This window comes from Chiloscyllium plagiosum, unplaced genomic scaffold (assembly GCF_037043375.1).
Source record: "Chiloscyllium plagiosum isolate Xiang-an unplaced genomic scaffold, Cpla_swu_hap1 HiC_scaffold_13, whole genome shotgun sequence".
Lineage (NCBI taxonomy): Eukaryota > Metazoa > Chordata > Chondrichthyes > Orectolobiformes > Hemiscylliidae > Chiloscyllium > Chiloscyllium plagiosum.
Window position 1 is genome coordinate 84,053,992 of NW_028270151.1, and position 24,671 is coordinate 84,078,662.

The following is a 24,671-nucleotide window of genomic DNA, read 5'->3' on the forward strand; positions in this document are numbered from 1 at the left end:
ACGAGGAGATTGAATAGTTCATCAACTTCACCAACACATTCCACCCTGACCTTAAGTTCACCTGGACCATCTCAGACACCTCCCTCCCCTTCCTGGACCTCTCCATTGCCATCAACAGTGACCGACTTAACACAGACATCTTCTACAAACCCACCGACTCCCACAGCTACATGGACGACATAGCCTCCCACCCTGTCTCCTGTAAAAATACTTCCTTATTCCAATTCCTCTGCGGCATCTGCTTCCAGGAGGACCAAGTCCACCACAGAAGACACCAGATGGCCTCCTTCTTCAAAGACTGCAATTTCCCCTCCCACATGATTGATGATACCCTCCAGCAAATCTCATTCACTTCCCGCACTTCTGCCCTCAAGTCCCACCCCTCCAACTGCAACAAGGACAGAACCCCCCTGGTCCTCACCTTCCACCCCACCAACCTCCGTATACATTGCATCATCCTCCGCCATTTCTGCCACCTACAAACGGACCCCACCACCAGATACATACTTCCCTCCCCACCCATATTCGCTTTCCATAAAGACCATTCCCTCCACGATCCTCTTGTCAGGTCCACACTCTTTCCTCCCCCCCACCCCCACCATCAACCCACCCTCTCCTCCTGCCACCACAGGAATTGTAAAACCTGCACCCATAGCTCCCCTCTCACCTCCATCAAGGCCATTAGAGTTTCACCTGCACTTCCACACGTCACTTATTGTATCCGTTGTTCCCAATGCTGTGTCCTCTACATTGGTGAGACAGGATGCCTACATGCAAAGCACTTCAGAGAACATCTCTGGGACACCAACCAACCCCACTTCCCCATGGCTGAACACTTCAACTCCCCCTCCGACTCTGCCCAGGATATGCAGGTCCTGGGCCTCCTCCATCGCCACGACCTAACCACCTGACATTTGGAGTAAGAATGCCTCATCTTCCACCTTGGGACCCTCCAACCACACAGCATCACTGTGGACTTCACTAGTTTCCTCATTTCCCCTCCCTCTACCTTATCCCAGTCCCAACCCTCCAACTTGGCATTGCCCTCATGACCCATCCATCTTCCTTCCCACCTATCCACTCCACCCTCCCCTCTGACCTATCACCATTACCCCCACCTCCATCTACCTACGGCACTCTCAGCTAGCTACCCCCCAGACCCACCCACTACCCATTTATTTCTCCACCTGCACAGCTCACAAGCCTCATTCCTGATGAAAGGCTTTTGCCCAAAACATTGATTTTCTTGTTCCTCGGATGCTGCCTGACCTGCTGTGCTTTTCCAACACCACACACTTCACTCTAATGTCCAGCATTTGCAGTCGTCACTTTCTCCTAGCTGATAAGATAGTGAAGGCAGCGTTTGGTATGCTTTCCTTTATTGGTCAGAGTATTGAGTACAGGAGTTGGGAGGTCATGTTGCGGCTATACAGGACATTGGTTAGGCCACTTTTGGAATATTGTGTGCAGTTCTGATCTCCTTCCTGTCAGAAAGATGTTGTGAAACTTGAAAGTGTTCAGAAAAGATTTACAAGGATGTTGCCCGAGTTGGAGGATTTGAGCTATAGGGAGAGGCTGAACAGGCTGGGGCTGTTTTCCCTGAAGGGTCGGAGGCTAAGGGACGACCTTACAGAAGTTTATAAAATCATGAGGGGCATGGATAGGAGAAATAGATAAAAGTCTTTTCCCTGGGGTGGGGAGTCCAGAACTCGAGGGCATAGGTTTGGGGCGAGAGAGGAAAGATATATAAGGGGCAACTTTTTCACACAGAGGGTGGTACGTGTATGGAATGAGCTGCCAGAGGAAGTGATGGAGGCTGCTATAATTACAGCATTCAAAAGGCATCTGGACGGGTACATGAATAGGAAGGGTTTGGAGGGATATGGGCCAAGTGCTGGCAAATGGGACTAGATTAGGATAGGATATCTGGTTGGCATTGACAAGTTGGACCGAAGGGTTCGTTTACGTGCTGTATATCTTGAGGACAAACTGTTACACCTAAAGCACTTGTTTGCTCCTGACACAAAACACTGACTGAGCGGTGTGTTTACACATTCTGTTTACATTTCAGATTAGCAGTAGTTGTATTTTGTCATGGTCTAATTGAAGGGCACAGCTTGACTCATTGATCACTTCTGAAGTTTTATTGAACACAGGACCCCAAACAAGGGCAGCAATTAGTCTCCACCCAGCAAGGCCTTGCTCTGTGGCGTGCTTTATCAGCCCAGACTCAATTGCAACATTGCTCGTAGTTTTGAACACTTTTAACCCAGTGTGTGTGTCCTGATCAGCAAGGAAGAATTTAGGCAATAATTCCTTGCAAACAAAATAGCTGCAGTGTTTGACACAACCACGGTGAACACTTAACACACATTCTGAATAAAGTGAAGCATGCAGCAAGAACAGGAAAGAAACCCAGCAGGCAGGAACCTGCTCCATCAATAGACCAGCCCACACAACATATTACTGAAATCCCAGATTCAATCTGTAGACACTGGGCTGAACTTGACCAGAGGTTAGGAAGACTTTTGAAATCTGGACATGCTCATGGCCAGTAAGGGAGTTCAGGGTTGGACTGCTGGCCCTGATGCAACATGATCCCAATGAGGATTAACATTTTCAGACAGTGACAGCAAGCCCAAGGCTGTTCTTTTTGGCTAAAGTGGCTTGGTCTTTAGTGGACGTAGCCTGGCAGTTTTGTCCGACTGAATGTGGACTTCACTTGATTTTGAAAAGAGTTGTAAATGGCAAACAGTACATTTAGACAGCAAGACTACAGTCTCTCACACAAACTAGATGAAAGCCCTCATTCCAGAATTGTCTCTCTACCAGTCCCTCACCTGGATGGAACAAAGTAGTCTATGAAGGGACATGCAAGAAATCCAACAAGCTATATTTCCAACTGCATTATGCTCAGCAAACCTCACTACAAGATGCTACTGCAACAGTCAAACTTCAATTTTGGCTCTGGAATTTTACTGATAGGCTTATGGCACTGTCACAGCTCATCTCAAACACCAAGTCCAGGTTCAAGTCCCAGTCAGGACTTAGTACAAAAATTAAAAGGTTGACACACTCCAGTGCAATTCTGCATTGAAGATGATGCATTAAGCAGAGATTCCCGACTGCCTGTTTCAATGGATGTAAAAGGTTGTACCGTTTAATTTCAAACACAAGTTGGTGAGCTCCCCCCCACTCCACCCTAAGGGTTGATAAGAAAAAGCTTTCTCAAAATGAGCTGTTAAGAGTCTGGAATGTACTACCTGAGCATGTGGCAGAGGGAAGTTCAATTGAAACTTTCCAAAGAAAGTCAGATCATTATATGAAAAGGAACAATGCACGTGCCTCTTCCCGCTCACTTTTAGTGGCCTGCATTGCCATTAAGAGGCGTTGCATGTAAATTAATCAATTGGAAAACACAGTTGATTTACTGGGGTGGCAAGGAGATGTGCAGCTAGGAAACTGATCCTTCAGTCCAACTCATCCATGTCAACCAGATATTCTAAAGTAATCTTGTCCTACTTGCCAGCACCGACCCATATCCCTCTAAACCCTTCCTATTCATATACCCATTCAGATGTCTTTTAAATGTTGCAATTGTACCAGCCTCCACTATTTCCTCTGGCAGCTCATTCCATATACATACCACCCTCTGTGTGAAAAAGTTGCCCCTTAGGCCCATTTTACATAGTTCCCCTCTCACCCTAAACCTATGCCCTCTAGTTCTGGATTCCCCCACCCCAGGGAAAAGACCTTATCTATTCATCTTATCCATGCCCTCAATTTTAAAGTTAAAAATCACACAACACCAGGTTATAGTCCAACAGGTTTAATTGGAAGCACACTAGCTTTCGGAGCGACGCTCCTTCATCAGGTGATTGTGTCTGTGAAGGAGCGTCGCTCCGAAAGCTAGTGCTTCCAATTAAACCTGTTGGACTATAACCTGGTGTTGTGTGATTTTTAACTTTGTACACCCCAGTCCAACACCGGCATCTCCGAATCATGACTCAATTTTAAACACCTCTATAAGGTCACCCCTCAATATCCAATGCTCTAGGGAAAATAGCCCCAATCTATTCAGCCTCTTCCTATAGCTTAAATCCTCCAATCCTGGCAACATCCTTGTAAATCTTTTCTGAACCCTTTCAAGTTTCACAACTTGCACACAATTTTCCAAAAGTGGCCTAACTAATGTCCTGTACACCTGCAACATGATCTCTCAATTCCTGTACTCAATCCTCTGACCAATAAAGGAAAGCATACCAAACATCATCTTCACTATCTTATCTACCTGCAACTCCACTTTCAAGGAGTTATGAACCTGCACTCCAAGGTCTCTTTGTTCAGCAACACTATCTAGGACCTTACCATTAAGTGTAGAAGTCCTGCTAAGATTTGCTTTCCCAAAATGCAGAACCTCGCATTTATTTGAATTAAACTCCATCTGCCATTTCTCAGCCCATTGGCCCAGCTGGTCAAGATCCTGTTGTAATCTGAGGTAACCCTCTTTGCTATCCACTACATCTCCAATTTTCACAGAATCATAGAATCCCTACAATGTGGAAACAGGCCAATAAGTCTACACTGACCCTCCGAAAAGTAACCCACCCTGACCCATTCGCCAACTCTATTAGTATACATTTACTCCTGACTAATGCACCTAATCTGCACATCCCTGAACACTATGGGCAAACTTAGCAAGACCAATTCAGCTAACCTGCACATCTTTGGATTGTGGGAGGAAACCAGAGCACCCGGAGGAAGCCCACACAGTCACCCGAGACAGTCCCCGGCGCTGAGAGGCAGCAGTGCTAACCACTGAGCCACACTTAAATTTTAATGGATGAAAAAAATACCACGATGATTTGGTCATCAGGAAGATAAGAGAACACATTCAGTTGTGTGTAAGAACACTTGTGAATATAAAGGCAAAGAAAAAAACATGCAGGGTTACAGGGAGAGGGAGAACGATAATTATTGAAAAGCTCAGAGAACCAGTGTAAACAATGAGCCAAATAGCCTCTTTCTGCACTATAACAATTCTTTGATTGTGTCCTGACCATTCCTTATCCCTTAGTCAACATCACAAAAACAGGGAGGATATGGACATTAATACATTGCTGCTTGTGGGAGTTTACGAATCGCAAAAAATATAGCTGCTGCATTTCCTACATTACAGTAGTAACTGCACTTCCAAAGTACCTTAATCTGCCTGCTTGTCTTGTAAAAGGAGGTACATCTTTCTATTGCAAACCCAAAATTTCAAGCTGCATTGATAATAATACCTCAGAACAAGTTACTGCAGAGGCTGGAATCTGTACTGAAAACAACAAATGCTTGAGATCACAGCAGGGTCAGACAGCATGCATGGAGAGAGAGTAAGCTAACGTTGAGTCTAGATGACTCTTCATCAGAGCACAATAACAATGTCTTTGCTACATCACAAATTTCTTTGAAGCAGCAGTCATTGCTACTGATAAATCATGTTTTCAGTGCTACAGATGAGAAGAACCATCCCACAAAGTCTTCAAAGCAGGTAACTATGGCCCCGCTTTAAAGATTTATCAAAACAACCACCAAAGCAGCATCGACTCAATTATCAGAAGGAACATAAATTCATTTCAAACTCAAAACCCTAGCAAACAGCAGTCTATTTGTAAACCAACAAGCATTCAAACTGAGCCAGATTGATAGGTGCTCTTACTCCTAGATATTCATTGCATTCAGGGTGGCACAGTGGCTTGGTGGTTAGCACTGCTGCCTCACAGCGCGAGGGATCCGGGTTCAATTCCCGCCTCGGGCAACTGTCTATGTGGAGTTTGCACATTCTCCATGTCTGCGTGGGTTTCAGCAGGATGCTCGGGTTTCTTCCCACAATCCAAAGATGTGCAGGTCAGGTGAACTGGCCATGCTAAATTGCCCATAGTGTTCAGGTTATTGGTTATGTGCATTAGTCAGGGGTAAATGTAGGGAAATGGGTCTGGGTAGGTTACTCTTTGGAGGGTCGTGTGGACTTGTTGGGCCAAATGGCTTGTTTTCATACTGTAGTCAAAGTGTGGTGCCGGAAAAGTACAGCCGGTCAGGCAGCATCTGAGAAGAAGGAGAATCGATGTTTCAAGCATGAACCGTTCATCAGGAAGCCCTCACTGATTCCACACTGTAGGGAATGTAATCTAGTCTACATCAGATATATACCAATTGGATAGCACCTAGTTAGATTCCAGTTTGAAATTCTCTCCTAAGTTTCATTACTGGATTTGTAAAGTAACAGAAACAAAATAAAGGTGATACTACAAAAGTAAAACTGAACTTGCAGGAAAACCAAATAAATTCACGTCTTATACACACAGTATCAGAGGTCTCAAACCATACATTACATCCACTGAGCAACAGAAATTGTAGGTTTGATGTCACAAGTTCTCAGGATCACTCCAAGGGACTTTCACCACATTTGAGCTGTATATGGCAGTCAGTTTAGCTATCCACAGCATCCCTCTGTCTCACTTTGAAAACCCCAACGCTTTTCTTCTGGCACATTTACACATCATGGTAGCAGATAGTGACAGAATTCTTCAGAGGAACTATAAGGCAACTGAGGAGAACTCTTGGGGCTCAGGTGAAATCAACGCAAGAACAAAGCTTGAGCACCTTAGATCCCCGACAGACTGAAATCATCCCCTGTCCATAGCACTGGAGTCCACCTCCCACTCCACCCCTGCCTGGAGACTGCCAACGTACCAACACCAACTGATATCCCACTAAATAAATGCTATTTCATAGCTCAATATGACCTAAAGCTATACAAAAATATGTTCATTCAAACTAGTCAAAATCAAGAAATATCAATATTCACAAATATGGTCAACGGACAGTTGAAAGAAAAGAAAATTGAAAGAGACAAAGGATTAAGCTCACTGCTCTTGTGGAAATATCAGTTGATTGGGTTGACAGAAATTACAGCAGGGGATAGTGCCTTTGTAATTCTCTGCCAGTCCTGGCCTGACAGTCAAATCCACTACTTCCTGGCTCAGAGACAACTAGCTACTGACTGAAAGAAATTTAAGTTTTCACAGCAAAGCAGGAGTGCTAATTACAGATGGTGTACACTGCAAAACATGAACAGCAAAATGTTTATCTCAAAATAATCTTCAAACACCTTGAACTTTGTGGAACAAACTGTAATAAGCAGTAAATAATTAACTTTTTGTTAACAGGATATAGGTAGGACTGGTAATCTTTCAAACCTTCAACAAAATACTGACCTTTGGCCTGCAGAACAGCTGGAGACTCAAAATAAGTAAAAGCAGGTCCCTAAAAGAAGGATGAAAGGAAGTACAGGAGGTTCTGCAATCAAGTAAGCAGGTCGCCTGCTTAGTTTCCACGAATCCTAAATCCAACAGGAGTTTCTATTTAGACTTCCCCAGTTGCCTCCAGGTAAAGGATCAGCATTTCTCCTAACTTAACTTCCTACTCTTAAAACTCTCCACTTGTGCAAGGGAGACCAAAGAGGAAGCTGTGCAAGTACACAACAGCACAAAGCCGTCAGTTCCTGTTAACAACATCCTGCCTATGTACAGTCAAAAAAAAACTGTATTAGGTATTGTAATAAGACATGAAAATTGTGCTGCTGGAAAAGCACAGCAGGTCAGGCAGCATCAAGGAGCAGGAGAATCAACGTTTTGGGCATAAACCCTTTTATCAGGAATGTTCCTGCGCCTCGGATGCTGCCTGACCTGCTGGGCTTTTCCAGCACCACACTTTTCAACTCTGATCTCCAGCACCTGCAGTCCTCACATTCTCACAGCAATGAGACTGCAAATCAATGGCACAGTACCCGTTGCACCATCACAAAACATATGCTCGGGCCTTGCTCACTTCAGCCACTCCCAGTGATAAAGCAAATCAGTGCCTCTAGACTCAACTATTCCTATGCACGAGTACTCCGTCTCCCTTCCATCACCCAAAACTCTACTGCCCTCGTCTAAACTTGCAACTCCCATTACCCTGCTAACCCTGCATTCACTGGCCTACAATCCCTCCTAGAAAAGCAACATCTTAATTTAAGATTCCGATCTTTGCTTTCTAATCCTTCCAAGCTCCTCCAGGTCCACGACCACCCTGCCCAGACAAATCAGTGTACCACCAAATCTTATGTTTTGTGCTTTGTCAGTTGTAATGATTCCCCATTGATGGCCATGTTTTCAGTTGCTTAGGCAACACAAGTTAGCATGCTGTTGACACCATATCTGGAGTACTGTATACAGCTTTGGTCTCATTTAAGGAAAGGTGTAACTAGTCAGAGGCAGTTCAAAGAAGTGATACCTGGACCAGGGCTAGTTCACGAGGAAAGACTGGATCGGCATCAAGTGGTATTTAGAAGATCAAGAGATGATCTTATTGAGAAAGTGGATGCCAAAAGGTTTCCCTTTGTGGGAAAGAGAAGAACGAGGGGAGAGTTTTAAAATAAGGGATTATCCATTTAGGATGGAAATGAAGTTACACTGTCCAAGTGTTTGTGGGTCTTTGGAACTCACTTCGCGAGGAAGCAATGTATCTGTATGTGAGTGAGGTGACAGGATCCTTTCAATCTGTCCCATACAGGTGGGTGTTTATCTTCACTCTGTCGACAACTCAGCACATTTTTATTGTGTCCCCATCCACAACTGGACAAAATCCTGGAAGATTTTTCCTCCCCGAGTGGTCCCTAGTTTTACACCTAACTCACTCCCCACTGATGGGAAGGGTTCCGACAGCTCTGCCTTGCCTAAATCCATCTAATTAGTGACCGGAAGGCTCACCACCCCCCAACACACATTATGCTCTTTTGGTGTTCAGGGTCATGCCGTGCTTCAAAAAAGCTCACCAGAGCTCAACTGAATTGTTACAGTCAATTCTCCATGTGACTACCATTCAACCAGCAAGATCATTAACTTTCTAAAGGCAACATTCCCAAAGAATAATGAGGGCACGTGCTGTTTGATTCATTACTGACAGTTCTCTCAATGCATTTAGTGGTGTTGAGATCACTGATTGCAGGACCCAAGCCCAGAGGAACACTCGCACAGCCTTTTGATAAAAGTGCCAAGAAAAAGAACTTTCATTGAGAGCTGACATTTGATGCTGCCTGCTGCTGTGCTTTTCCAGCACCACACTCTCAACTCTAACCTCCAGCATCTGCAGTCCTCACTTTCGCCGAGCTGACATTTGATGTTCACTTGGTGATTTTAAAAGTGGGATCTACTCATAACATTTATTTTAATTTTTTAAAAATCAAAAAAGGATGGATAGATCACAGCCAGACAAATGTGGCAAGTATTTTCCCTCGATACTCAATCCAGAATACTTACAAAGCCACCTGTGCCTCACTGAGAACCTACAACTCCAGGCTGGACTGGACCTTGCAAACCACACAGTGTACTCACTACCTGAGGCACAGCTTGTCTAAAACAGAGTTATCAAACGCGAGTTTCCCAACACACAGTGCAACGATTGAAGATAGATGAATACGAGGATGAAGGCAACAAGGTGTTAGAAGTAAAACTCAAACAGCAGCTTGGCTCAGTCCACAGGACGCTTACTGAGCTGGGACGTCATGAGTTCAAGTCCCACTACTATAGTGGAGAGCTGTTGCACTGTCAGGAATACTGCTTTGCCAATTGAGACATTAAGCCAAGACCCATTGATCCCATTTCACCAAAGTGCTCTGGAGAAAATTCCTCTCAATCAACAGCACCAAGGCAACAAACTGTCAATGATCTCAACATTGTCTTTCTCACAGCAGAAGTCCCTTTGAAGTCTTAATTGGGACAAGAGTGTAAAAGGTGCTGTCACATAATGCAACTCATTCTTTCATTCTATCAATACACTTTCTGCTCAAAGCTAATAATATGACTTCACCACAATTTCACTAAAATGAATAGACAGGGGGATTTCAGTCCCTTCATTTTCACATCCTTGTATTCTGATAAGTAGTTCATGAAAATTTGAGGAACTAAACCAAAGAAAAACTGAGCAGGTTTAGGCCTGTATACCCTGGTTGGAATGTTCCAAATATTCATGTCTTGACTGAACATGAACATACTGTTTTGCTCCAACTCTGACAACACCAGAGCAGCAGCTGCTGCTACAAAATTAGAGCCCTCTTTAACAGCTCAAGTGCTTTACGGACAACATGTCACCTTTACGCCAGTGACTACCAGATCGACAGGGGTCAGGCTGCCTTGAAAGAATGCATTTATATGTTTTGTGTTGATAAGTCCTAATCTTCTCCCAGCTTTCAATTAAAATCATGTTTCTTGATTAAATCAATACTTGCTCAAATCACACTAATACTTCAGAGTCAATGTTTCAGATTATACACACGAATCAGATCAAATCACAAATATTTCTCATCTACTATACACATAAACACAGCCCATATTAACCACTTCCTTCAGTTAGAATTCTGGTCACTTGCCACAATTTTCCACAAAAGATTCTAATATAGCCATCTCTTATTCAGAAATGAACAGTTACACTACTCTGTTGCACTTCCGCTCAAAGTTTCCCAGTGCTAGCGTGTCAGGAAATGGTAGAGACAGATTCAATGCAGTTTGTAAGTATAAATATCTAAACTTCAAATTTGTTTCACAATACCAAGACAGTAGTACAAAGAAATTTTCCCCACAGTTCCACATACTTTCTCCTGAAAGAATTCAGTTCCTCTCCCCAAGACATCTCATCACGATTTGTCAACAATTCTGAAGACACCTCCACTCAGCTTCCCCGGCACAAAACCCACCAGAATACCCTCATTGCTTTAGAGACCCTCTTCCAATTTTAAAATTCACACGCATTACTTTCGCCTTCCATCCAAAAAAAAACTCAGCCTCATCCAAAGATGCGCCAACACTTGCACCTCCACCTCAGCTCAAAACACATCACATCTGGACCAGTGATCACACAAACTTCCTCACCCTTTCGAGAAGCCCAGTCGCTCCCAACCACCTCCACTCCATACCCTCCCATTTGACAAACACCGCACACCCATCACCCTAACACAATTCTAACCGCCCACACCTGAACCCCCATTGCACCTCTGCCCAATTTCACCCTCTCAACCTTCCCCAATCCTCCCACCACATTCCCAACACCCCCCCCCCCCACCACACCACACACACACACACACATCCCAAACTTCCTCCTCCCACCAGCTCCCAGATGGCCAGCCCCTTTACTTTCCACCCTGCCCCCCCACCCCGAGCGGGCTCTCCCGGGATGTAAAGAGAGAGCCAGCCGGCAGGTGCGGTGCAGGAGGGGGGAGGAAGAGGCCTACACTCACCGGGACTGCAGCGCTGGGTCTCCGGCGGTAGGGGCCGTGCAAGCCTTGGGGGCTCCCCCCTGGGCGGGGCTGGGACACACAGAATGAGAGCGTGTGTGTGAGAGACAGAGAGGGCGAGCCGTGGCGGAGGGAAGCGGAAGTGAAGCCCGGCCCCGGCCCACGAGCCACAAGTCAGCAGGGGTCGGAGGACGGGGGGGTGGGCAGGACCGAGAAAGTGTTCGTCCCAGTCACCGGCTCCACCTCCTCCCGCCGCGGCCGCCGCCTGTTCGCTTCCCGAGCCACCCGCTAACTGACGTCCCCCGCTGCCTGCTGGGAATTGTAGTCCAGCACCCGCGGCGGTAGATGTGTATGTGGTCGCACTTCCCCCCCCACCACCACAGACTGGACTGCAATTCCCAGCATGCATCGCGGCCGGCAGCCCGCCCGTCCCGCGCTGTCTGATGGGATAGGAAGCCGGTCTTCCCAGCTGTTGGAGGACTACATCGGCCAGGCGGCTCCGCTGCTGGTACTGTTACCATGGGAACACGGCGTGGCCTCTGTTGCTAAGGAGGTTGGGGAGCAGCTGGACCATCCCTCACTCCCACTCACCGTGAACCCCCATTTGGGCTGCAGCAAATCATATTCTTAGTGAAGGCAAGCCCTTAAGAGAAGAAAGTTAAAACTCATACGACACCAGGTTATAGTCCAACGGGTGTATTTGAAAGTATGCCCGAAACTTTGACTTTCCACCTCCTGATGCTGCCTGGCTTTCAGTATGGTCATGGTTGAGCATCCTCTTTCTCCTGCTTCCTGCCCATACCTTTGTGACAGCGTGGCTGTAGGTTGCAGAGGCTCTCTGTAGGTTGCAGGAGTCTGGAGCTCACGATCTGAGTACAGTGTCAGTACCTCCAGGTTTGTGCTCCTGACCTCCTTTGGCCAGGAAAGATTCACGTTGTGCCACTTTGGCAGCCTCCTCCATCACCTGGACCAGGTAGGTTTCTTGTGGCGCAGTGTGTGGTGCCCCTGCCTCCCAGGCTGGAAGCTCTGAATCCAAGTCCCACCTGAACTCTTGATGGCTGTGGAAAATGTGAAAAATGTGGTGCTGGAAAAACACAGCAGGCCAGGTAGCATCCGAGGAGCAGGAGAATCGATGTTTCGGGCATAAGCCCTTCTTCAGGGCTTATGCCCAAAACCCTTTCCTGAAGAAGGGCTTATGCCCGAAACGTCGATTCTCCTGCTCCTCGAATGCTGCCTGGCCTGCTGTGTTTTTCCAGCACCACATTTTTCAACGCTGGTACTCCGGCATCTGCAGTCCTCACTTTCTCCTAGGCCATGGAAAATATGTCAGAACATGACCCAGAAGGTTGATTATCAATGTATAAACCTTGATGATTTTGCAAGAATAAATGTGGGAGAGTTTCCTGGTCAGCCAGATTCAGGTGCTAGCAACAGTGTAAGGCTCCCAAGGTTAAAAGACGCAATGCCATGATCAAGCGTTATCCTTGCCATGGGGGTCTAACACAGACAAACACACTCTTTGACTTCACCAGAATTCTCCTACTCAGCACTCCTGTGATGGACTAAACTTGCAGTTCCACACATTTCTTTCTACTCAACCACCTCCTCAACTCTCCAACTGAACAGGTAGCATTCAGACCCACAATAACCTGCTGTCCTGTCACACCCATCTTGTACAATCACCCTCTACAAACATTCTCATTCCATCCTTATCACAATTCCAATTCACACATTCATAACTCTCCACTTAAGAGGTGAAAATAAGTTTTGAATTTTCTTTGAGGGTTACATTTTGATTTCCTGCTGTTACCAGTCGCTCTGCCAGCCAGGAGGTCTACTGTCATGTCACCGCATCTGCCTTACACCATCCTCTCATATCCCCCTGAAGCTCATCTGCAGGCACTCTGTGATTTCCATTATCTACGTACACCTAGGTTGACCTATCTTCTGCAATTCTAGGCTTTGTACTTGGAAAGAGATCTCTGCAGCTTTCCCGCTTTGATCACATGCCAAAACACTAACAGTTTTTTTCTAGATGTCATTTTTAGAATCCTTTTTTCACTTGTGACTTCAAGTACCTTTTTATGCCTGTGGTCTGCATATGGAATTTTTTAGCGTGAGATCTTAGTGTCCAAAGGCTTCTATTTTCTCCCCACACATTTTTGCTTATTGTCTGGATTTCTGATGCATACAGGATAGTGAATTGAATCTAGGATTTTATATTTTTTCTTGCTACATGCTTGACTTTTTTCGTTATTAACACATCCTTGATTTTTACAAAATTACTTCTGCCTATCTCCATCCTTCTTGTTACTTCTGCATCCTATCTGTCACCCAATACAGACTTAGAGTCATAAACTCCTAGAGATATACGGCACGGAAACAGATCCTTCAGTACAACTCATCCAAGCTGACCAGATATCCTAAATGAATCTAGTCCCATTTGCCATCATTTGGCCCATATCCCTCTAAACCCTTCCTATTCGTATACCCATCCAGATGCCTTTTAAATGTTGTAATTGTACCAGCCTCCACTATATCTTCTGGCAGCTCATTCCAAATACGCACCACTCTCTGTGTGAAAAAGTTGCCCCTTAGGTTGCTTTTAAATCTTTTCCCTCTCATCTTAAACCTTTGCCATCTAGTTTTGGACACTCCAATCCAGGGAAAAGACCTTGTCTATTTACCCAATCCATGCCCCTCATGATTTTATAAACTTTTTCTATAAGGTCACCCCTCAGCGTCCGACACTTCAGGAAAATAGTCCCTTAAGAAGTATTTAAGTTAAAAGCAGAAGTAGTCCACTCGGCCCCTCAAGCCTGCTCTGCCACTTAATGAGATCCCTTCGATCTAATAATTCCATATTTCCACCTACCTTAATAACATTCACTGCCTTGTTATTCAAGGATCTATTTACAGTATCTCTGCATCAAGATATTTAAAGGCTCTTTTCTTATATTTATTAACAAATGCATTTAATTTGATTTTATATTTCAAATATTTTACATTGATTTTTAATCACTAAGTGAATTAAAGTTATGGGAAATGCAGAAAATGAGGATTGTCAGATTGACCATGAACTTGACAAATGGTGAACCAAACGTGATGGGCCGAATGGCCTACTTCTGCTCTTACATCTTGTGTTCTTTTACCTGAAATGGCATAAAAATTTTTATTAGTTAGCCCTGCTGCTTGGCGCTTTTTAGAGATCATTTTATTAGTCACTAATTTATTCAAATTATTGCTTTGGAATTTTGTTTCAAATTTTATTTACTATTTATGACCTCATCTTTCCGAAATCTGTTGGCTGGCCATTTGTGAGAGAAAATTGGGAAGATCCCCGATATGGACGAATGCCTCAGGTGAAAGAACAAAAGGTATGGCGTAGGTCAAAGTAAAAGATGACAAAAAGATAGGTAGGAAAGCATGTCAAGAGAAAATTAAGAGTCTACAAAGGGATTTATTAGGGTAAGTGAGTGGGCAAAAACTTGAGAAAACAAATTTGCAAAAATAGCCTGGAGGATGTGTTTCTAGAATATATTAAGGACAGTTTCAAAGACAATATGCACTGAAAGCAACAAGGGAACAGCTTTTATCGAGCGGGTAAAGATACAGAATAAAGTAATTTTATTAATTTTACAGTAAAGGATGCCCTAGATAAGAGTGATCATAACATGATAGAATTTGACATTTGGTTTGTGTAAGAAATGTGGGTCCATAACCAATGTCTTAATAATGGCAATTGGAAGGATGAAAGCCAATCGGTCTTCACGGACAATGATAAAAAGACACCCCAAGAAAACTAAAAAAAAATCAAGAGGCAAAATAGAGGAAGTGACATAAAATTATCACCAAAAACAAACCAGAAATCAAAGGCTGACAAGTCCACTGGATCTGATCATCTGCATCCTGTGGATTAAAAAGGAAATAGCGACAGTGAGATGGTGAATGCATTGGTTGTAATCTTCCAAAATTCCCTAGATTCTGGAAAGGACCCAGCCCAGTGGAAAATCAGAAATGTACAAGATTGGAAGAAGAACAAGAAATGATAGACTGGTTACTCCAATGTCTGGCATTAAGAAAATGCTAGAATTCACTACTAACAAGATAGTGGAAGAACATTTTGAAAATTAATACTATCAAGAAGAGTAAACATAGTCTTATGAAAGAGAAAAGTTGTTGATAAATTAGTGATAAATGTAACAGTGGCACATTTAAAGGGGAACTAGTAGGTGTAGCGTATTTAGATTTTTTGAAAGGCATTTGATAGTTCGCTGCATAAAAGTTAATGACAAAAGGTAAGCATTCGTGGTGTTCAGGGTGTTTAGTATGGATAGAGGATGGACTAACTAACAAGAAGCAAAACATTGAGGTAAATGTGTCATTAGAATGATGGCAAACTATAAGTTATGGAGTACCACAGGGATCAGCACTGGAAACTCAACTATTCATCATCTATTTCCATGACTTTGATTAAAGGACTGACTGTATTATATCCAAGTGTGCTGCTAATACAAAGATAAGTTGGGAAGTAATTTATGAGGAGAGTGCAAGCAACAAAGGGTATGGATTGGATGATGGAGTGGTCAGAAATTAGCAGATGTCGTGCAGTGTAGGAAAATATGAGGCCATCCAATTTGGCAGAAATAGTAAAGCATAATATTTTTTAAGGCAGAGAGATACTGCAAACTTCTGGATTACAGAGAGATATGGGTGTCTTTATACTTATCACAAATAATCATCCAGCGGATGTGGCAAGTCATTAGGAACACAATGGATTATAGCTCTTGGTGCCCTTGTGGTGCATTAATAGTGTGTCTACCTCTGAGCCAGGAGGCCTGGGTTAAAGTTCCTCCAGCTCCAGAGTTGTGACACCTCTGAACAGATTGATGAGGCAAATGTTTGGTTTGTTGGCATTTATTACAGGAGGTATGGAGTATAAGGGTAAGGAAGTCTTAAATCTGTACAGGCCGTGATGAAACTACATCTAGTGTACTGTGAACAATTCTGGTCAGCATAAGGAGGGACATCGTACTTACATTGGAAGCGGTTCAGAGGAGAGTCACTTAATTGATTCCAAGGATGAAGAGGTCTGTCTGAAAAGGAAAGGACAAGCAGACTGGGCTCGTTGGAGGTTAGAAGAAAGAAACAAAGATGTTTCTGAGGAGGCTTGACAGGGTGGATTCTGAGAGGTAGGTTCCTCCCACCAACAAGAATTAGGAGCCACCAGATTTAAATTAATGAGTCTCCCATTTAAAATGGAAGTTTTTCCTTCCTTTAGAGACAGGTTAACCAACATTTGGGTAAAAGAGTAAGGGAGGCTCACCAGATCTCAGTTGCTGCTGAGCCTCTAGGGGCAGAGTAGAGCTGAATCTGAGTAGGGAGGTAGTTGTTGATACTTTTCCTCGGATGAAGTTATTGAGTGGTTATGAGAGCAGAAGACCATCAGATCATTCTGTGAGTGAACCAATGCCACAAGCCACAAAAATCACATATCTCGAAATGGCACCTTTGGGAGCCATTAACAGTTTTTGGGAGTCCAGAACAGAGCCCACAGTGTTGTACATATATATTGGCATGGATAGAGATTTGACCTGTGGGCAGGAAACAACAAGTGGGGATAAGAGGTTCTTTTTCAGGTTGGTGACTTGTAACATGGATCAGTGCTAAGTCTGCAACTGTTCACAATATATATTGATGACTCGGAGGAAGGAAGCAAATGTACTGCAGTAAAATTTACAGACAACACAAAAATAGGTGGGAAGGCAACTTGTGAGAGGGATACAACAGAAATATTGATAGGTTAAACAAGTGGGCAAAACATGGGCAAATGGAGTATAAGGTGGGAAAAAGTGAAGTTGTTAGTTTTGGAAGGGAGAACAAAAGAACAGCCTATTATATAAATGGAGAAAAATGCAGAAAGCTATAACATAAAGCGACTTGGGAGTACTTGTGCATGAAATGCAGAAAGCTAGCACCTGGAGCAGCAGGTAATCAGAAAGGCTGATGGAATGTTAACCCTTATTTCAAGGTGATTGGAGTATAAGAGTAGGGAAGTCTTACTGGAACTGTACACTGCGCTGGTGAGACCACACCTGGAGTACTGTGAGCAATTTTGGTCCCTTTATTTAAGAAAATTATTCATTGGAGGCAGTTCAGAGAAAGTTCACTAGGGTGATCCCCGATGTGGGGATATTGCCTTAGGTGCAAAGGTTGAATAGATTGGGACTGTACTTATCAGAATTTAGAAGACTGAGAGGTGATCTCATTGAAACATAAAGGATTCTGAAGGAGCTTGACAGGGTAAATACAGAGAGGATGTTTCCCCTCATGGGAGACTGTAGGACCTGAGGGCACAGTCTCAGAATAAAGAGGCACCATTTTAAGACTAAGACAAGTGGGAATTTCTTCTCTCAGCGGATTGAGAATCTGCCATGGAGAGCTATTTTGGGACTGGGCCCTTATGTATATTTAAGGCTGAGATAAATTCTTGGTCAGTAGGGAAATCAAGGGTTACACAGGAAAGTGGAGGTGAGGAATGTTGAATCAACTATGATCCTGTTGAATGGCAGAGCAGGCTTGAGGTGCTGAACAGCCGACTCCTGTTCCTATTTCTTATCACCCTGTGCAGAAGGTAGTTTGTGCTTTGAATTTACATGGAGAGCAGTGTAAGTTGGGCCATTTAGTGCACTCAAGGCTGAGTTAGTTATTGACGCGGAAGTCAAGCATTCTGGAGCGGTCAGGCAGGAAAATAGAGTTAAGGCCACAATCAGATCAGACATACGTGGTGAGGCAGGCTCAGGACTGACTGGCCATTTGGGTATGTTCTTACTGAGAGGGACATTGACCTTCCTCAGGGAGTAGATCCACAGAATCATATAAGTGTCAAGGTGCAGATGGAGCCATTCAGCCCATCATGCTGACAACAACTTATGAGATATGCGCCATTACCTAGTGCCAATCTCTTGATTTTTCCTCATAAGCTTGAATATTATTTATATCGCCCTCTTGAATGCATCAATTGAACGTGTCTTCATCACATTTCCATGATGTGGAGGTGCAGGTGGAGTGGACAAACTTAAAAATCACAAACACCAGGTTATAGTCCAACAGGTTTCTTTGAAACTCGAAGAGTGTGGTGCTGGCAAAGCACGACATGTCAGGCAGCATTCGAGAAGCAAGAGAATCAATGCTTCAGGCATAAGGCCTTCATCAGAAATGAAGGGCTTCTGCCTGAAACGTCGATTCTTCTGCATTTCGAAAGCTGCATGACTTGCGGTGCTTTTCCAAAGCCACACTTTTCGACTCTGATCTTCAGCATTCAGCAGTCCTCACTTTCTCCCAGGTGTATTTGAAAGTACAAGCTTTCTGACGCTGCTCCTTCATCAGGTAACTAGCGGGACAGGATCATAGGACACAAAATTTATAGTAAAAGATCAAAGTGTCATGTAACTGATGCGATGTATTGAACTCAATGCGGCCGTGCATTACAGACGGTAACTATTCACCGTTTGAAAAGGGTTTTTTCTCATTTCACCCTTGCTTCTTTTGTAGATCACTTTAACTCTGTACCCTCTTCTTTACATAAAAACAAAGAACTGCAGATGCTGGAGATCTGAAACATAAACAGAAACTGCTGGAGAAACTCAGCAGGTCTGGCAGCATCTGTGCAGAGAATGCAGACTCAAAGTTTCGAGTCCAGTGATCCTTTTTCCTCTTCCGAGCGGGAGCCGCTGAGTCATTCAGAATCACGATGCTGACTGACCAACTCAAACCAAAACGTTTTCACGGAGGGGAATGCAGAGGGGTCCAGGCCAGGCGGGAACCACACCGCCGCCAGTACGTTTAGGGAAACCAGGTTCCGCCAGCATCAAACATGGCAGCGCCCAGGGCAGGGCAGCTGCGGCGCATGCGTCGGCGCGGGGCCGGCATCTGATTCCGGGTGAGCGCGGAGTTGCAATGGCGGCCTGTGGGAGCGAGGCCAGGGTCGGGGATGTGGAGGAGGACGCTTCTCAGCTGGTGTTCCCGAAAGGTACCAGGGGAGGGGATGAGGGCAGAGAGAGAGAGATAAAGATAAATCATTGAGAGTTCCTGCTCTGCTTTCAGTCAGCTGGACAGCCACTCCTCACTCTCTGTGCTTTCGTTTGTTCAATCCAGTTTTAATTTGTCTTTCAAAAGATGCTGCATGAGACGTGACACGAGCCACCCGGTTCAAGACGGAAGAATAACAATAGCAGCAGCAGCAGCATGAAAACCGAAAGAGCTGCGAATCAGATACAAAACAGAGGTTGCTGGAAAAGCTCAGCAAGTCTGGCAGCATCTGTGAAGAGAGAAATCAGAGTGTGACCCTTCCTCAGAGTGGCAGCAGTCTGGTCAGGGAACATGGGGGTGGTCACTGAGCATGTCACTGTCATCCCCTTTTAAGAATCATGGAATCCCTCCAGTACAAAAAAGAGGCCAGTCGGCACCAGACCTCTTGAGAAACATCCCACACAGGCCCACCCCATCCCTGTAACCTCTCATAGGGTTTTAACCATGGCCAATCAACCTATACTGCACATCTTTGGACTGTGAGAGGAAACCAGAACACCCAAGTCCCTCGTGCTGTAAGGCAGCAATGCTAACCAGATTCAGGAAAGCTGTGGAGTCTTAGAATTGTGCAGTACAATAAAGGTCCTTTGGCACATTGAGTCAGTACCGTGACAAATATACTGCTCCCTATACTTAATTCTTTACTACTTTCAAAAAATGTTTGTGAATTGCTTTCTGCTCAATTCCATGTGTATACTGTACCTACTTGTCAGCAATTGTTCAACTGGAGAGGCATGTATTGGCATAGTGATTTAATCCACTGAAAATACCCTGCCCAAAATGTGTGCTATACAGTACTCTTCATTCCTTCTTTCTAGGCTTCAGCTGTGGAAACTTGATATGCAGGAATGGAAGGAGTAAACCTGATGCCTGTTGATAGATATTGGAACTTAAGTACTGTCAGTGTTTAATTTTTAAAAACTAAGTGTTATTTGAAGTGATTTGGTTGGGAGGGGCATTGTTAGGTAACTGAAACAGTTGGCTATATTTTGGATATTTTGTTTTATGTTCTGACAGAATTTGAAAGCTCAGAGACCCTGTTAAACTCTGAGGTCCACATGCTACTGGAGCACCGAAAGCAGCAGAATGAAAGTGCAGAGGATGAGCAGGAGCTCTCTGAAGTCTTCATGAAAACATTAAACTACACAGCCAGGTTCAGCCGCTTCAAAAACAGGGAAACCATCGCCAGTGTCAGGAGGTCAGTGCAGGACGATTTGAAAATATTAAGTGCACCTATGGTTTCACAGTATTGTTGTGGCTGGGGTTAGGAGGGGTAAATTAATTCTTTTACTTGTCCCATTCCTCCCTGGTCTCAACAGAGTTGGAATTTAAAAGGGAGATGATGTTTTCAAATATTGTATATAATCCATATCAAAATAAGTCAGCCAAGGTCCAGTAAGTAACAAGCTACAAATTAACTAATTGATATAACGTAGGTGAAAGTGAGGACTGCCGATGCTGGAGGTTAGAGTCGAGAATGTGGTGCTGGAAAAGCACAGCAGGTCAGGCAGCACCCAAGGACCAGGAGAATCAACATTTCAAGCAAAAGCCCTTCATCAGAAATGAGATCTCACCAACCCCTCGGCTCACAGCCTCATTCCTGATGAAGGGCTTTTGTCTGAAACGTCGATTTTCCTGCTCCTTGGATGCCGCCTGACCTGCTGTGCTTTACCAGCACCACACTGTTGACTCTTGTTACATATAAAGCTTACTGAAGCAAATTGTTCAGATTGTTAACTTCAGGTTTAAGCTGTCAAATATATTCAACTACTGAAAAATAACACTCACTCTCTCAGACTAAGTCTGAAAGAAAATTTTGAAAACTTTGTAGTGCATTTTTTTAAAGTGTTTTAGCCAAACTACAATCAATTTTTTTAAAAATCACATTATCCAAATGTTGGTCTGTAGCCGTCACTTTGCTTACAAAACATTGGCTGTAGGATTTCTTCCTGGATGAGATATGACTGGCTGATTTTATTTTGAATCTGGAGTAGGTTCTAATTCTCCTTTAAGAACTCGAAGAACGCAGCAATCAGAACCTTTCCCATTCAGAACTAATACTTACAGTGATGAAATCTTCCAATAGGTTTTTAAGTTAAACTTTAAGAGAAAAGAGAGATGGTAAAGGCTGTGCTCAAGGCAAATGATCTCACCGGCTCTCTGTGCTGAAATCAACTATCTTTTCTTTCTCCAGAACTGTAAACTAGATTATTTGACTTTTTTGAAGGTGTTGTGGACTTGGCATCTTCATTGAAACAACTTATTCCTTCCTGGAGATCTGAAACATAAACAAAAACTGCTGGAGAAACTCAGCAGGTCTGGCAGCATCTGTGAAGAGAATGCAGACTTAAAGTTTCTGTGCCTTAACATTAATACAATTAACAATCATATTCACATCAGTGTTTATATTTCCATATACCCAGTCCCTTGGAAGAAATCTTGAATGTTTTGAGGTTGATTGCAAGTCTTGTAAATTCAGGTTGCACACCTTACACCAGCAATAAGACGTTAAGCCTAGATTCAGTCGTTACTAATCCTCTTTGCCTGCTTTTAGCTCAAAGGTTAGCAACTGCAGTTGGGATCTGTTGACTGTATTTGACAAGAAAATATTTCTTGGTACTTATCAAAATTGTCACTTTCCTTCAGTAATTATCTTATCCTTCAATTGGCTTGTCTACTATTAACTGTCTTACTGTTATTGTTTTATTACAGATAAGGATAATGTGATCAATGCTATGTCTCACTCTCATTTATGCTTCTCCTGTGCTTAATTACAGCTAGGCGCTTGTGAAGATATTACATTGAATCAGTGTGTTGGTTTAATTTGAAGTACAACTGCCGCATTTTCTTTCTTGCAGTCTGCTATTACAGAAGAAACTGCACAAGTTTGAGCTGGCTAGTCTGGCCAATCTGTGTCCTGAGACGGCTGAGGAGGCCAAAGCCCTCATTCCCAGGTCAGTGTCATTACATTACATTACATTACATTACAGTGTGGAAACAGGCCCTTCGGCCCAACAAGTCCACACCGACCCGCCGAAGCGAAACCCACCCATACCCCTACATTTACCCCTTATCTAACACTACGGGCAATTTAGCATGGCCAATTCACCTGACCCTGCACATCTTTTTGGACTGTGGGAGGAAACCGGAGCACCCGGAGGAAATCCACGCAGACACGGGGAGAACGTGCAAACTCCACACAGTCAGTCGTCTGAGGCGGGAATTGAACTCGGGTCTCAGGCGCTGTGAGGCAGCAGTGCTAACCACTGTGCCACCGTGTCCTTTCTGGACTGTTTCTGTAGAGCATATAGCCTACTGAAGGCACAGAGATCGATCATGCTGCAACTATAGTTTAGAATGTGCAAGAGGCCAGAATTAGGGAAGTGCCGATACTTTAAAACATGTGAGACTGGATGAAGAGATAGGGAGTGGCAAAACCTTGGCAGTGATTTAAAAGCAAGAAAGAGAATTTTAAAATCAAGATGTTGGCTCCCAGTTAAGCAATCAGAGCAAATATTTCTTCCCTGTGGGATCCTCTATAGTGCTATAATTTGACTTATGGGAGCTAATTTTCATTCTCTTTAAATCCTTTATTAGATGATGCAGTCACTTATTAACATTACTGTCTGTATTTATGTTAATCTATATGGCACTAGGATTGTCTCACAAGCAGGTTAGAATAATTCTTCAACATCCTTATCTTGGAGAACACAGTATTTAAATGGGCACAAGACAATGACCTAAATTTGTTTTGCAAAATAAGTAAGAGAAACACTTGTACAAAGGCAACCATCACCCTAAACACATCTTCTGCATTGGTGAGGTCTTGAGTTCGCGTGTTTCCATTGTATGTTCACAAATCTGGAATATTTTAATTCGGATGTTGGGGATGAACTGAACTGCGCTTGAAACAAATAAGTCTGTATCAATGTCACTGTTTGACCTTTAATAGATGTAGTTCTTCAGGGTCTGGTAGTTTTAAATCTGCTTCTGGAATAATTGTTTTTAGTTATCTGTCTGAGTTGGTGGTTGCAGAATATTCATGTTCCCCTCTTTTCTTTCTTCCTGTGCTTCGGCTCTATTTTGTAAAAATTTCAGCTTGGAAGGTCGATTTGAGGATGAGGAGCTCCAGCAAATCCTTGATGACATTCAGACCAAAAGAAGCTTCCAGTATTAGCTCCAATATCTGCAAAAGCCCGGCTCTGCCTGATGCTAACCTACTGAACAATGGTGCTGATACTTGTCTCTGATTGTACAGTGATTGGAAGTGGAGAGACCACGGGCTAAAGCAAGCAGGTGCACCAAAAATGACTATAAACCCTTAGACGAGGTCTGAATCTCGAGTTGTTCAGTAACACGTTCCCTGACACCCAGAGTGCAAAGGCGGTCTGGGATCACAGAATGGGAATATGATCTTTTTTGTTTCACTGTGATGTTTTTTGTGACTTTTTTTTGTTCCATTTTTGAAAAAACAAAATCCTGTAACTCATTCTTATAGGTTATTAGCCACATATTGTTTTATTAAAGTGAATGCCCATATATTGGATCCTGGTTGAAGATTGATTCTGTTTGAATGAAGTCAGAAGAGGAATGAAACTGTTCCTTATATGTAGACTCAAGAAAATCTAATAACAATCTATTGATAATGGTTGCACATAAGGCACATGGCACTTTTTTTGGAAAAATGGTGTCTTTTACTGAACTGACTCTTTATTCCATTCTGTCCATCTATGTATGTTATCTAATTATCTGTGTAGGTCTGCCTTGAACCAGTACTTCAATAATATGCAACAGGAAAATGAGAAAGGGAAAGCTCCTGGTAAATGCACACGTATCTCTTTGTAGTGAAGCCATTACCTTCTGTTGGATTTGGTTTCACTTTTCTTTTGATATATGAACATGGACAGAGAGTGGTGTCAGCTTTATTGATTCAATGGGCATCATCACATCTCCAGCAGGAAAGGCTTAGTGGTAAATGGGATAAGAGGTAGTTGTACGATCATCTGTGCCCCTTATTGCAACTGTCACTTTAAATGAGAGCGACTACCTGAGTACAGACTGAGTATTTGAAGCTGGTGTCACATCTACACAGTTAACTGGTGAGCAGCAGGCCAGATTAGGATTTCACTTTTGCTGGTTTGGGAATGGTAACTCCAGTACATCTTATGATATTCAGACCAGTTGAAGCATGAAATGTTAGCACCACTGTTTCACACCCACAGCCTTCCCCAGTGCTTACCTAGTAAACATCCATACTGGGGGG

General features: G+C 43.7%; 2 protein-coding genes across 4 annotated transcripts in view; one reads left to right on the forward strand and one right to left on the reverse strand.

Annotated features, from left to right (window-relative positions):
* Positions 1-11,542, reverse strand: part of LOC122555720 (serine/threonine-protein kinase PAK 2-like) — an 80,980-nt gene extending 69,438 nt beyond the window's left edge. The window contains exon 1 of one of the 2 annotated variants that reach the window (XM_043701768.2): positions 11,321-11,542. The gene's annotated coding sequence lies outside the window, so the exon portion shown is untranslated. Of the gene's footprint in view, positions 1-7,262; positions 7,435-11,320 lie in introns of those variants that run through there. The other variant, XM_043701769.2, reaches the window with a different exon arrangement.
* A 7,698-nt stretch (positions 11,543-19,240) lies between these two features.
* On the forward strand, positions 19,241-23,954 carry polr2d (RNA polymerase II subunit D). Of its 2 annotated transcripts, none has more exons than XM_043701772.2 (4): positions 19,241-19,349; positions 20,426-20,606; positions 22,267-22,362; positions 23,507-23,954. In XM_043701772.2, exons 1-4 carry the CDS (start codon positions 19,277-19,279, stop codon positions 23,583-23,585), a joined length of 429 nt encoding a protein of 142 aa, XP_043557707.1. In that variant the 5' UTR covers positions 19,241-19,276; the 3' UTR covers positions 23,586-23,954. The 2 variants fall into 2 exon arrangements, with proteins under 2 accessions (XP_043557707.1, XP_087849986.1); XM_087993860.1 differs by lacking the exon at positions 19,241-19,349 and adding an exon at positions 20,242-20,302.
* The last annotated feature ends 717 nt before the right edge of the window (positions 23,955-24,671 follow it).

Coding starts and splice junctions, on each gene's coding strand:
- polr2d (XM_043701772.2), top strand. CDS start 19,277: ATGGCGGCCTGTGGGAGCGAGGCCAGGGTCGGGGATGTGGAGGAGGAC. Junction 19,350..20,425: donor TCAGCTGGTGTTCCCGAAAG/GTACCAGGGGAG, acceptor ATGTTCTGACAG/AATTTGAAAGCTCAGAGACC. Junction 20,607..22,266: donor ACCATCGCCAGTGTCAGGAG/GTCAGTGCAGGA, acceptor TCTTTCTTGCAG/TCTGCTATTACAGAAGAAAC.